The 15,150-nt window shown below is 41.1% G+C and overlaps 1 protein-coding gene across 2 annotated transcripts in view; it reads right to left on the minus strand.

Annotated features, from left to right (window-relative positions):
- The window catches only part of slc66a2 (solute carrier family 66 member 2), a 38,875-nt gene extending 23,725 nt beyond the window's left edge, over positions 1-15,150 (minus strand). The window contains exons 1-3 of one of the 2 annotated variants that reach the window (XM_084739688.1): positions 14,266-15,150; positions 12,599-12,732; positions 7,796-7,846 (exon numbers count right to left, since the gene is read on the minus strand). In XM_084739688.1, the coding sequence (XP_084595814.1) occupies positions 7,796-7,846; positions 12,599-12,732; positions 14,266-14,468 (388 nt within the window). In that variant the 5' untranslated portion in view covers positions 14,469-15,150. The remainder of the gene's footprint in view (positions 1-7,795; positions 7,847-12,598; positions 12,733-14,265) is intronic. The other variant, XM_084739689.1, reaches the window with a different exon arrangement.

The following is a 15,150-nucleotide window of genomic DNA, read 5'->3' on the forward strand; positions in this document are numbered from 1 at the left end:
CCTCATGCCTGTGCTGTAGCGTCATCGTCTCTTAATCCTGCATGTGTAGGCTTCAGATATACATAAATCTGCTCTCAAACCATGCAGCAGCAAATGTAAAAACAACATCTTGTGTGCAGATCAGTGTGTCAAACCATTTCCCACTGACCACTTCGGGATGTTTATCGCAGTACTGTACCGCAGCCTTATCCTGCCTTACACCTTCTCTTGCTGTGCCACTTGTGTACCCTGGGGCATTCTCCTCAGCCTCTTTAATCCCTGTGCAGTGGCAGCAACGGCAGCACTGTGTGGGAACAGACTTGGAGCTGCACACAATAGACTCCCTGTGGTGGCCAAGCGTCTTGTGCACAGCTCAGTTTGAAGTCCCACAGAGTTGCGGTACATGTGTAGGAAGAAGACGGGTCAGAGTTGGAGATTTCAATGGCTTGTTTACCAACTGTTCCCGGCAAACTTCAGCTCAGCCCAGGAAAAGTCTACGGGGGTAGTTGAAATAATGACTTGCTGTCACTCAAGAGCACCCGTGGGAGAAGCAGGAACATTATAATGAAAGACAGTTATAACAGGCCGGGAAATTGAACCTCAGATTTCAACAAGCTTCATTTTCGGAATTTTAGACAGGGAGCTACTTCACAGTGACTAACAGGCTTTCGCTGGGAAGCCAAAGCACAGCAACTATTCTGCACTGCCACCTTGACTTCAGGCTACATCTCCCCTGAAAAGAACTGAAAAGTTAGGCCTCTAGATGCCCTTAGGGAGCGGATAACTGCACCTACAGGATACAGTGATTTATTTCGAAGCTGACAAACCCAATGAAGCTACAGGTACAGACCCCCATGGGACCAGAATGAACAATGAGCCATAACCAAACATTAGAAAGAAATGGAAATCTGTTGCCATGTACCTCTGTAACATCATTAGGCCAACATCTCTGTGGTATGGTATCACTCAATCATTGTGACATAACCAAGATAACTGCAGGTTTTATAAAAACCTTCCAGATTCATTTATGAACAAGCCACAAGCAGTTCAGAGATGCTGAATTTCTTATTTCTGTGGGAAAGGTAATAAAAAGTGGTCTATTTTTTTCAATTTGCCGTTGCTATTCCAATAAACCAGTTGTTATTATGTTATAATGTCAAAATGCTGAATGTGGGATGTTATATCTTCCGAGTGTAGTCATTTGCATGTGCTTGGGAGCTCAAGAGGGGACATGGAAGAAATATTTTGGTGGAAAGGAAGAAAACCTTCGACTTCTGCATTTCACAATAAAAGTTTTGGTGTTTTGTTCCAAAGGTGTTGCGGCAAAATGCAAAATGTTTTATTGATTTGGTTAATTTACTTGAGAATAAGTGATAGAACACTTCACAGAATTTTATTTTGAGCTTGGCGTCTATCGTTAGACACGTCATAATGATCCTGTAAAGCAACAATAAATGTTTGTTCTGAGTTTGTCAATCCACTGAAACATGTTATTAACCACAAAGCCACATTTGAATGATTAAAAAAAATTGCCAAGTATATAAAATTTGGTCTCAAAATCATGAAAAAATGAGCAGTTCTTTTTGCTCTGAAATGCTGGGGGTGTGTCCGCTCCGCTGTCTCGGTGTCAAACACCACTGTGACCTGAAAACAACCTGAAACATGGACGCTCCACTTAGCAGCTTTATTGGACTTGTCCAGATATGTTTGAGACACCAGAGCCAGAGGACGGTGACAGCGTGGTATTTTGTTTTCTTCTGTGTCGGGTTGCTGGGCTTATTTACAACTTGCAAAGACATCGAAGGCGTGTACATAACTGACTATTTGGGGGGGTCAAAAAGGATTTGCAAATCACTACACTCTGTTTTTAATTATGTCTTACGCAGTGTTACATCTTTTTTTTGGAATGGAGTCTGTAAGTTATCTAACATGAAGTTAAGCGACAGTGCAGTGGGTGGTACTGTCACCTCACAGCAAGAAAGTTGCATGCGTGGGTTTCCTCTGAGTGCTCTGGTTTGTCCCACAGCACAAAGCCATGCAGGTTAGGTTAACTAGCGACCGCAAATTGCCTGTAGGTATGAATGTGAGCGTGCATGATTGTCTGGCAACCTGTCCAGAGTGTAGCCCGCCTCTCACCAAATGTCAGCTGAGACTGGCTCCAGCCGCTTGCAATCCTGTAAAGAATAAGCTCAGCCCCCAGGGGGAGCGCCGGGTTTTGAAGCCAATTTGACATAGTGGTCAAACCGTGTAATGGCCACTATGTCCCTCACGTGATTGATGCAGCCCAAAAAGACTTTTTTTTTCCCCCTATAAGCTTCCATTGTGAAAGAAGCATTTGTAAAACAGTGGATACATTTTTTGAAAATTACAACCCTGCATAATCACAGTCACAATGGGTTTGATCCATCTGGACCAGATAATAACTACTGGAAAGTCTAGAAGAGCTGCACAATTTAATTATTTTAACTCCAGTCAAGTTAGCAGGGAGCTCAACCTGAAGTTAGCTACTCAGTTGAAGGAGGGCCACAGAAGGTCCTGCATGCAAGTTGGCTTCATATGCCATTCTAGACCAACCAAACCCAATGATCTGAACACTGAACCAAATCTAAAAAGGTTTGCGTTCTGTCCAAGTTTTGTATTTTTGTGCAAAACTCAATAGTAACACAAAAGTTCTGCAAAAGTTGATCCAGTTTTCCTCTAATCAAAATACTTTGCTGTTTACTGTGTCCCTTCCCAGATTTCCATTCACTGTTACTACACTACTGACAGCTGAATTATCAAAAACTAGTTCTGAGCTGAAGGTGAATGAGACAGCGGCTGTGGCACACAGAGCTGCTGCCTTTCAGGAACAAACATGCAAGCTCCCCCAGAGTCTGAAACCACAGACGCCTGCAAGTTTGCATACAGGATTTTCAATCACAGAGCAGAGCCCTGTTTAATGGCCTGTTGACACAAATTGATTCAAATGCTGCTGGAGATTTTTTGGGGAAAAAAAATCCAATCAGGGTTTCCTCTTTCAGGTTTTCAAAATAACAACGGCAAAGTCTGACTGAGGCCACAAATGAAAGTAAGGGTGCGGGGGTTGAGATAGCACCCCCTCATTATAGACAACTTCCCTTTACTGCACCAAACAGCAGCCCACTTGATACTGGAACAGCCATTCTCACTGGAGGTTACACTGTCCCAAAATTGTCAATAGGCTACCTATACTGTTAGGCAGATAAGAGAAGGGGAGCAGTCACCTCCCAGGTGAATATAAGCATACAGGTGAATTTACTGGGCTGTTGGCTTTGAGTGTTCCTGTACTGTAAATCCTCTTGATACGCAGAGGAATGTCTCAGTTAATTTGTGTATATTTATGTGTATGTGTGTTGTAAATCATGTGGAGATGCAGGTGAATGTAGTTATTGTGCTGTTGGCTGCGAATCAGTGTACTATCCCTGCATCCCCTCTCACAAAATAGCTCCAATGTCTCACACTCTTCCAACATTAGACAAGATGAAACTTTCCCCATCGTTACCGACAGACCTTTTTCTGCAAATATTTCGTCTCACTTTTTCCTTCTAAATCGCTTTTGCCTCCACCTGAGTGATCGCCAGCATTTCGGATTCTGACACAGCCAAATGATCTGATCTTTTAATCTCCTTAAAGGATTGCAGCAGGCGGTCTTCCATATAAATCACACTGAGCTGCTATTACACCAGGACTTCTCCCGTCTGAAAAGTAAAACTACACGGAAGACAACAAAGGACATATTGTACGGCGCAGATGTGGCCAGTTGTGCGATTGTGCTTGAGGCACCACAGGCGCCCTCTGAACCTTTGTACGCTCTCGGTAGCATGATGTCATCTAAGCGAATTACCCATTCTAAAGTGCACTTTCTCCACATGTAATGCTTACAGCAAGTCACATCTACTGTATCACAGTGCAGCCTTATTTCGGCGTCCTGGAAAGCTCTATTATAAATCAGCAACATTGTGTTTTTCTTTCCGAGTACAAATGTCCAGCTGCTTGATGGAAGCGCCTGGCGTGATAATGATGTTGTGCTGCTATAAGAACAAATACAATGAAGGCTTAGAGGACATAAAAGGAACAAACTGAACAATCAGAGAAATGTACAGGTTGAGAATCTGTCCTGCTGACTAAACACTACAGTGAGTCACTGCAGAAACAATGTGAAGCTGTTCCACCTGACGGCTGCACTCTGACACCGGCTTGGTGCTGTATCTTATACTCTTAACTCTCTATAATTTGCTTTTCCATTGTGCATCAGCCCCGACACCAAGCACAGTTGCTCCAGGCCTCTAAGTGATGCCGCGTGTCCGACCAATCCCCAGCTCTGCTTCACTTTTTCACTTCTTCCCTCCCTCTACCTGAGTGTTTTCACGCCTCTACCAGTAGCAGACTACAACACCCTTATGCTTGATATTTCCACGCGCAGATCAATGAGCAGGCACGGACCAGCAAAGCTGCGATCAAAGAACATGGCTTTCTGTCAGTTCTAATGACGCTTGGCAGAGCTCACTGATCGATGACCATTCACAGAGGCTTGAGCTGCTGGCGCTGAAAAGCCGGCGTCGACATGTGGGCAAAAACAGCTGATGCCAGATGCCAGGAACAGACAAATGGCCTGAAATGCAGAAAGCAACAATTCTGGTAAAACTGGTTGTTATTCAGCTCCTGTTTTTCTTAAAATGATTGAAAACATCCAACAAAAGGGTGCAAAATAGCACTTCAATACTAAACGATCTAGTGTGCATTAGTCAGTCCCAAGAGGAGAATTTTTTATGTATTACAGCACACTGAGCCAAGTGTACAAGTGCCTTTTCATATCCTACAAATGTTGTTTTCTACCACCATCTAGTGCCCACACCAGGAACAACAAGGCTGTGTCCTAGTCTCAAAGTCCATCCTTACTGTAAACAGTATGCTTTATACACTGAACTTTTAAGTGCTTTTTGGAAGAAATCAATATACTTGACAGGTTTATACAAACATGAAATAATTCAACAAATACCTCAGACATTTAAGGAACAGTTCACCCCAAAATTAAAAATACATATTTTTCCACTTAGATAAAGCAGAATTTGCAACCCTAATCCATTATCAGTTATAATCTACAGGAGATGGTGGTTGGCATACCACCAGTTTGGAGAAGCAGACAGGAGTACCAACATGGAAGCTAAGCAATGTACTGCTGTGGACAGAGTCAGCAGCGTGTGTTTTAGCGGCGTATAACAACATCCACCTGAAAAAGTCAATAACAGTGTAAGTGTGCTCCACCCTAGAATATTTTCACTCCTTTACTTGTCATCAGACAGGAAACCACAGTTACATAGGCAAAATACCGCTCTTTCCAAACCAACCACATTCCTTTTGCAGGAGCAGAAATTTTACCTCGTAGGAGATGGGAGTTGCTGTCTCCCACTGCCTTGATCTGTTAGTTTGTGTTATTGTGCAACTTTGGTGAATCCAAACTATATTTTTGAAACACCAAAGTCACACAGTAACACAAAGTAACCAGTTGATGCAGCGGAGGACCAGTAACTCTCATGTAAAATTATTGTGAATATAGTGTACACTTAAACTGATATAGACTTTTTAAGGTCTACCTTTTTTAAGCAGCTAAAATATGTTTTGTTGCCGACCAAAGCTTAGCTTTTCTGCTGATACTCCTACTGCTTCTCATAACTGGGCGTGTGCTACCTGCCACCTACTGTAGGCAATACACTGACTATGAGTAAGTACATCATATAACATCTGCATTACCTTTAAATTAGGCACCAGAAAATGCTGTGTATAAACTTCAGTATCCTCTCAGGAAGACTGAAATTATGGAAGATGTTAAAAACTTTTTCAATAATATCAAATTATTGATAAAAAAAAAAGATCTGCCTTAATGTACAGCTGCACGCACACACACACGCACACGCACACACACACACACACACATGCAGAGAAAGACTGATATCTGTTTTTTCCCGTTACGACTGCAAATGTCACATATCCATGAGAAAAAAATGGACATTGTGTTGAAACCAAGTGTAGTTCAAAGCAAGATTTTCAAAGAGCCAGTTAGAAGACAACATAAATTACAAGTCATTAGACTTTGCATAAATTAGCCATTAAAAAGAAGCTTTACATTCATGATTCAGGGCAGGCTAACATCAGCATGCACCAGTTTAAGGGTCATTAAACACACAAAAACACATTTGTTTTGAGATTGAATATCAATCATTTCAAAGTGCAAAAACAAAAGCATAAAGTTAGAAATGTTAGAACTACAAGAAATCAGTAAGCAGCTTAAAATTGTACAGTCAACAAGTTAGACTACTGTAAATCACTGATAACTAAAGGGCAACACTTTATTTGAAGGGGTCTGCATGCAACTGTCATTACACTGTCATAACAATGTCATGACACCTGTCACGAACAAGTCTTAATGAATGTTTTTAACTGTTACCATTATGTGTCATTTGGTCAGTTGTGTCATTCTTTAGGCAAGGTTGACATTGTTTGAGATGTCTTTCTTATGACAACTTGACATTAACCAAAAGAACAGTACATATCAACGTCTTTGTCATGACAACTTGACATAATTAAACTTAAAGAAACTGTTATGAATTACGTTTTAACTTTACCTTATGATGTCATAGATGGTTGGTTTTGACACTGGATGTCATGAGGCTATTATAAGCGTATATTCTTTGACATTAAGTAAAGTGGTACATTTTGGACTTGTCATAAAGACGTCATTAAGTTTTGTTACGCCGTCAAATGATTTTGTAACGTGTCTTGAATAATTTCTTGGACTTTCTTGGACAGTTTGACGACAGAGTACAGTACCAAGGTTACAGAGTTAGCTGATGAACAGATGGTGGTTACCTAGTTTACTTGTTGCTAAAGAAGGCTAACCACTGTTTGCTCTTATCTGTTACTGGTGTTAGCTAGTTTGCTTCCTTAGCTGTGGAGCTAGCCACCTAATTAGCTGACTCAGCCTTGGGATGCTAGGGGCTAAAGCCAGCAAGAAAACCACCTCGGTACTGTACTCCCCGTCATCAAACAGACCACCGTCGGTCTTGGTGGTTTAACAACACATGACAGTGTCATGTAATGTTTAAACATAAAGCTTAACAGTTTCTTTAAGTTTGATAATGTCACATTATCATAACAAAGACGTTTGTCTTGATTAATGTCAAGTTATCATAACAAAGACGTCTCAAAAACAGTGTCAACTTTGTAGTTAAAATTACATAATTGACCAAATGAGACAATAACTGTTCATAAATATTAAAGACTACTTCATGTTCATGACAGGTGTCATGACATTGTTACAACACTGTAATTACAGTCTTGTGCACACCCCTTCAAAAAAGTGTCACCTACTAATGACTAGTCTATATGAGTTCAGAATACATCATTTTTTTCTGTCATTACATATAAATGACAGATTTGAACACAACTAAAACATGCAGAATAACATCCACACAGGTTTTTCAATGAAAGCTGGTCCTTCATTTGTAGTGAAGTGTCACATGCATTGAAAGCATCACAGCAGTGGTCACAATGGACGGACATTAAATAATGTTCCATGAATCAGACGAGGAAGCAACGACAGGACTACATGCGATGCTGGTGAAATGGGCTCATGCTTCATCCACACATGTGGTGGTAGGTGGTGTTAGTCATTCGGTTAGTGGTGGCGGGTCTGGAGGGAGACAGCCACGCTGGGGCATCATGCACGAGACACAGAGATGGAGAGGCGGATGAACTACATCTGATGTTTCATGGCAGACACAGTAAGATCTGTACATACCCAGAAAGATCCTCTTAGGGATTCTGATCTCCTCGTCCTTACTGTCTGTTGCTACAGACAAAAATAAAATAAAGGAAAAGAAACAGGGAAAGAAAAAAAGAGCTTGGTTTTCTTCATTTTTTTTTTCAGAAAAGCCACAGGTGACCCATGATGTGTCAGGTTACTGAACTTGGGCATGACTTCACTGTGTGACAGCTGGTCAGACTTTTCAGGTTTTCCTAATTAGTGGCATCTTAAAATGATGTCTTATTCCCTGATTACAGAGTTTGTTCAAGTATCCTTGGTATCTTTACACCTTAAAGACCCTGAAAACATACTTTCTCCCTCAGCTTCTTGCTATGAGTGAGGTGGTCCTGCATAAAGACACAATGTTTTGCCAAAGTTACAACAGTTTTGGTGATTTACAAAGAGAGGTTTCTGTATTTGTGGTTTTGTCTGCACTCTTTTTAATGGGCAGGTCCATTATTTTAGTTTTTTTGTATTATTCTTTAGCTTCCCAGCAGTGTTCCCTACGTATTCAAATCAGATCATTCAATTTTAGTCTAAGTATGTTTTAGTGCCAAAAGCATTTTCCCAAGCCCTTTTAAAAACCTTTTCCCACGTGACCTGACCTATGATGATGATGTTGCAATATGTTAGGACTGCCCCCAAATAGTTGACTAAACCATTAGTTGGTGAGAAAAGTCTATGTCGATCATGTTTTCATTAATTAAACCCCAGCTCAAATTCTATGTGGGACCCGTGCCTCGCCGTTAGGCCCGGGGACTGTGGTAACACAGACCTTTTCGCTTGTAGTGCTGTAGTCACCGCTACACTGCTGCTGGCTGTGCTGTAGCTGCTGTTAGCTCAGTTAGCAGTAGAGTAACGATACCCTGGTCATGTACAGCAACAGCAACCAGGACCCTGACTCCGGGGACGATGACGACACAGCGTGTTCAGGCAGGGACAGGAGGTGTGAAGCCATTAGTCCTATTTTCATTAGCATTTGACAGGCGACTCCCTTCGCACCACAAAAATATATATTTAAATAATTAAATTAATATCATAAACAGGCGACAACTAGCTGACTAATGGCTTAAACTGATTACTACTTGTGAACTAAGAAAATATTTATTTATTTATTACATATATTGAGGGAAGGGAGGTCATCAGCATTGTAACCTACATCACTGCTTTTAGCGTATGAATGGGTGGCAGTTTCCCTTTGAAAAACCCGGAAAAGATTGCAGATGAAGGCAGCCTTTAATAGTTTGAAGCGATGCAGTACTTAGCAGGAAAAAGATGATGCCATATATTTCTTTCAATCAATCAAACTAAGGCTGTTTGGCCAGGTCAGCAAACCCATACTGTCCTGAAGCAGATTAGCTTGTTTTTAGTGTTAAATTTTAAATTATACAGGGGGGAGTTTTTTCTTTAAACTGTAACTTTGGTTGCTATTTATTTATTCATGACTATTGTTATTGAGAAAAATGACATTTTCAGGGCAATAGCAACAGGTTTGACATTTTGAGAATAAAGAAATGTACTTTCACTGGTTACCTGGCACCTAACCATACACTGACATCAAGAATTTACTGCTCGCAGCAAAGAGATAGTCCTGCACATAAGTCTCTGTAAGACTACAGCTTGTAATTTTTGTATGTAGATTTTGTCTGGATTAAAAAATGAGATACAATGTGATAATCAGTGAGCATTAGCTGTGCTGCTGGGCAGATTTTGTTACCTTCTGTCAGAGGCAGGCTAGCTCTTTGCCCCTGCTTTCCAGTGTAAGTTAAGCTAACTGGCTGTTGGTTATAGATGGATATTTTGGGACAGATTAAAGCTGGGGTAAGGAGTTTATACTCTGCGTCACTGGAAAAAGTTTCATAACAAACTTTAAGCACAATGTAACTCGAGTGGTTTGAGAGAAAAGTAGACTTCTGCTCCTCCACTTGGCTCTGTTTTCAGGCTTTAGAAAATCTGACCCATGATGACTTTTGCCAAATCACAGGTCGGAAACACAGTTGATGGTTGAGTCTCGTTCCCAAAACGTCCCTATTTGACAACCTGGGAATGAAACTCAACAATCGACCATCTGTGTCAGGATTCGCTTACTGCACCATTTCTCAAAATGTCAAACTACTCCTTTAAAGGTGAGCTTAAACAGGAGTTTTTAAATGTCTGAACAGGACCAGGACTGCGTCATTGTTCCACTAACAAACATGTATACCATCATAACTGGTTTGTACAAAATGAATACAACAACTTGTATGTAGAAAGAAGCTCAGCTGCAGAGTAGTAAATTCAACAATCTGTTAAGTCCAAGTGGTCTAAGGAAATTAATCTTTCGATGCTGGAAATTATTCCTGAATCATACTGGTTGTATCTAGGCTTTCCTTTTTGAATGGAGACTCCAGCTTTAGTGCTTTCCGTAATATATTCCAGAGTTTTCATGCAGTTACTGGGCCTAAGGACATTAGCGCTCATTATTCAAGTGTCCTCTCCTGCCCTGTCTTCAGACTGCCACAGGGACGGGAGGCAGAGGCAGAGCTGAACAGTCCTGGACCACAAGTATACAGTATGGCTGGATAGAAAACTCTGCATACAACACATGACAGAGGTTTGAAACACATGGCCGTTAAAACCAGAGACGGCTGTTCCTTGTCTGTCTGTGTACAAGAGGATGTACATAAAACAACAGGATCCATTGAGTCAGCATGTAGGGAACTGAATAACTCAATAGGGCTGCTAGAGAGACAAACACTCTCTGTTTCCAGGAACAGTGATGTCTCAGTTTCAGTTAACTTAACTGCAAATGGCTGTAGGCTTTGACCTGTGGACATTTGAAATTATTTCTCCCTATGAGTTCCTTCTTAGGGGCACATAATTAGATAGTTTTGGATCTGTTATTAATATCTCATTTGTAACTATACGTATTAAGATTAACAGAATTGGAAAACAGTCCCCTTTTAATCAAAAACAACTTACTACTTTATGAGATATTTGATGTTAATAATGGACCAATAAATCCAGCATCTGTTTACGTTTTCAAAACAGGCACCTGTCTTCTAACTGAAAATGGTAACAGTGAGCAAACTCTTTTTCATTTACAAGTGTTGAGGTGTATTACGGAGCCAGTGATTTTCCTTCAGAAGGCTGATTTTTGAGAACTGACTCTTCTAAAGCTCAACCCTTTTTGCGTCATGCTCCAAAAACAGTTGAGCAAGCTTGGTCCCCAGCAGAGGGTCAGGCAACTTTCTTCTTTCCTGTTTCCTGTTCTTATGATCTGTACCAGGCATTTGAAAATGGTTAAAAGATGTTTCCAGGGGACCTGTAAAAGCAACTGATGATGGCTGTGTCCGAAATTCCTAACATACTGTTTAGAATGATAAAACAGTCAGTGGTATTTCTTTTACTATGTCTGATACCAATAGTACATGAGGTGCATACTATTTCTGGGTATATATTCCAGTATGCAAGCACTGGACACTATGCTGACATAAATATCCCACAATGCAATGCAGTAGTGATGACAACAACATAACAGACAAAGACAGACAGCTACCAAGACAGCTCTGACATTATGTCAAAATCTTAAGCTGGTTTAGCTAGCAAAATGCTAGTCCCCGTTTTTTAAAATGCCCAAATTTACAGTAAAAATATACATGCTAACAGACGGGTACAAAAAACATTTTTGGTCTCTAGAGACAACAGTGAATTTTTATATTACTGACACATTTAACTTATGTTAAGGCTTAAAGTTGAGGTGCCATCTTGGTTAGGTAGCCACTTCATTTTGCCGTCTAAGCTCACCCACATTCTACCTCTTTGCTCATTTTCAGATTTGTTGGAAGTTAGCAGAGTCAGGCACCTCCAATGGCCAGAACCACCGCACTGTGAGCTCTTCAGAAACCTATGTGTGACGTCACGGATGCTCCACCCAGTATTTATTTTACTATCTATGGTTACATCTGATAGCTGATACTAGCAAAACGTTTGCTAACTGGCTAGCTAAGGATTTATGTAGATAAACTAGCTAGTTAGCTCACATTTGCTGACATTAGCTATCAGATGTACCTAGCTAGCTAACAACTGATGCAAATTAGCTAGCTAGTTAGGTAGCATTTTACTAGCATTTGCTGATACACAGTGTATATGTCACTTTTACAGGTCCCCAAGAAGCATCTTTTAACCATCATCAAAATCTGATTTTTCTTTTCAACATAGACGAGGCCAGCACACACTTATCTCAGTACAGGAAACAGGAAAGGAAAAAGTTTACTGAGGTTCTGCCAGGTACCAAGCTTGCTCAACTGTTACTGGAGCACAGAGCAAAATGGGGTGGGACTTTAATTCATCCATTAACTAACACATCCTGCATATCATGTCACAGGGAACAATCATCATTCTAGTTAAAGGGCAAAGTTCACCTCTGATCACAGGTTGCAACACCTGTGGAAGTGTGGAAGCAGCTGTTACTGGTTTATTCACACATTACTACAATAAGAAGTGGCCCTGTGGTCACTCACACTGGGAGATAAGGAGACCTGTTAACACCTTGCTCACACTCTTGTGCAAATTCATTCACACACTCTTACAGTCCTCTGATATGCTCACACATGCACCTGCCCACACACAGTCAGATATTTTTATCCTCTCACACGCAATCACATCTCTATCGCACATTCTATCACCATTCACTCCCACACACACATGCTCGCTCGCTCTTTCAGGCAAACAACATATGAAGCTGCACTTAAAAGCACACATTTTGTCACGCAGTTTTATCTGCAGTGTAAAGAGGCCCCGTGGAGGGTTTCTGACCTATGAAGGAGCGTCTTTTGGTGTTGAGTTCAGTGGCCATGCGGACATTGGTGCACAGGTTCAGCATGATGAGCATGGTGGCGATCATGATGATGCTCTGCAACAGCAGCAGTGTCTCGAAGTAGCGGCCGAATCTGATAGAGAAAAACAGAAGAGTGTGTGAACTTCTTATGTAACACATGGCAGGTGTTAAGGCAAAGTTTTGCCACCGGTGCTGTAAGATCATGCATACATAAGTTGTTTGAAATTACAAGTAATGCAACATGACAATAACTGGTTGAGTAAAAGATCATTTGTCCAAATACATTTTTTAGCAAAACCAATCCTGTAACAGCCTAACAGAGGTGTTCAAATTCAACTCTTGCACTTGGGAGTTCATTTTAGACCATTTTAGACTACCATTGCAGCATTCAAAAAATAAATATTTAAGACATTCCCTGACAAACTGTAATACTTTTTAATGCCTTTTATTAGTGAACGTGAATATTATACATTTAATATGTTTTAAGGACCTGTTGCCACCCTGTAGAATGCAACGGAAGCTCCTAAAATGATCTCTTGTAAGCCGAATTTCAGAAGGTATCCCACTGATTCTTAAATCATCACAAGTATTGTTTCATAAGCTATATATACTTTGAGAGAGTTTTAGAGTATTAAAGTGACAGATTTTTGAGTGAGGATTTGGTACCATGCAACAGAGAGAAATGAGAAGGCACGATTTCCTGTAAAGCTGCAACTAGTAGTCAAGGAAACAGAGGACTAGAGCTGCAAGGAGTAGTTGATCAAAAGAAAATTAGTTGCCAACTATTCTGATGACGGATTAATCATCAGTCATTTTTCATGTCATAATTTTCTCAATTACCAGATTACTGTATTTAACACTTTTAGGTCTTTTATTAGTAAATGTGAATGAGTCAGTTTACATGTAGGCCTACACTATATCTTGATTATTTTCAGCTCTCAACCTTGATGTCTGACAGCCGTTTCTGACAGGAAACCACAGTAATACAGGCCAAATATCATTCTCTCCAAAGCTGCCAAACTCAAAAGACTAAAGTCATTTTACCTTGCAGAATATAGGAGCTGCTGACCCACTTCTGCCTGGATCAAACACAGAAGTCACACAATAATATGCACAAACAAACAGATCAAATCAGCGGTAGACCTGTAACTCCTGTTTTCCAAGAAAGCAATTACTAATTTTGTCTATGGAGTTTGGTTGGTTCGAAAGGAGCGATATATGGCTTATAAAACAGTGGTTTCCCAGCAAGGTGAAGTAGTGAAAATATTCAAAATTTAGCATTCACTTAAACTGATGCTGATTTTTAGGTGGACATGTATAGGTGGCCGAAATATGTTTTGATGCCAACCCTGTCAACAGTACATTCCTCTCTGCTTCTCCAAACTGTGGGCGAGCCGCAGCAATCTACTGTAGCTATTACACTGACTATCAATAAGTACCTCATACAACCCAACGTCAAATTATCTGAACTATCCCTTTAAGCCGAATTTCAGAGAATATGCCATAGATTCTTGAGACATGCCAAGTATTGACCCATAACCTATATGCTTGATCTTACTAGCAAAGGATTGTTAAATTGGCATATTTTTTGATTGATGATTTGTCACCACACAACAGAGACAACAGACAGGGAATGATTTATTACCTGAAGAGTATCCGTAGGATGTTTGCCACCAGGAGGACCAGGCACACATAGGTTGAGAACCCCTCTGCGTTCTGTGTCCTGCGGATGTCTCTGTACTGGGGGATGTAGGGCACGACCCCACCAAACACCATGGCACCGGCAGCGACCCACGACACCAGGCTGTTAAACACGGCCACGATCTGGTCAAACAGCTCATCCTCCATCTTCAACACCTGGCCAAGAAGTTGTGAAGTGATGTCAGCTAGGTGTCACTGGCTCAATGGAGACCAAAGCGCCGCGTTTCTCCTCCCCCGATTCCTTGTGACGACTTTGACAGGGCGAAAAGAGAAACATCCGTGTTTTTTCAGTCCTGACACGGACAAAGAAGCAGCTACTGCCACGCCATCACTAACCGAGCGCTGAATCAGAAACGACGCGCCGGGGCTGCTAACGTCACAGAAATAACTGACAGCAACCGTCCAAGCAGTGTCAACATCAACGTGTTACCTACTGTACCGACAGAAGAACACGGCTCACTGAAGGCAGGGGTAATATTTGCAGTGGAGGAGACGTCTGTAGCCTCTAATCTGCTCAATGCGTCCCATCTCTGATTCAACACTTCTGTTGATGCTAGCTGTGCGTTGTTTTGAAAGGCAGCTCTAAACTAAGCCGAACAAACCCCTGCTGTCCCAGAAACACCATGAAATCATTGGCATTTGCAGAAGACTTGAAACAAAACAGAATCTCTTATTCCAGGGTCCACATATCACAATAGTTTTTTCACTAACTGGCCCATGTTCGGTGTATTTCTGTTTTATGGTCGATCCCACACTTCCTGAAACGTCATACGTTACGCGAGACGACAAAGATGTCCGACTCGATCAAGATAGTTCACACACCAACTGA

The sequence above is a fragment of the Lutjanus erythropterus genome, chromosome 16 (genome assembly GCF_056507025.1).
Source record: "Lutjanus erythropterus isolate fLutEry1 chromosome 16, fLutEry1.hap2, whole genome shotgun sequence".
Classification (NCBI taxonomy): Eukaryota; Metazoa; Chordata; class Actinopteri; order Lutjaniformes; family Lutjanidae; genus Lutjanus; species Lutjanus erythropterus.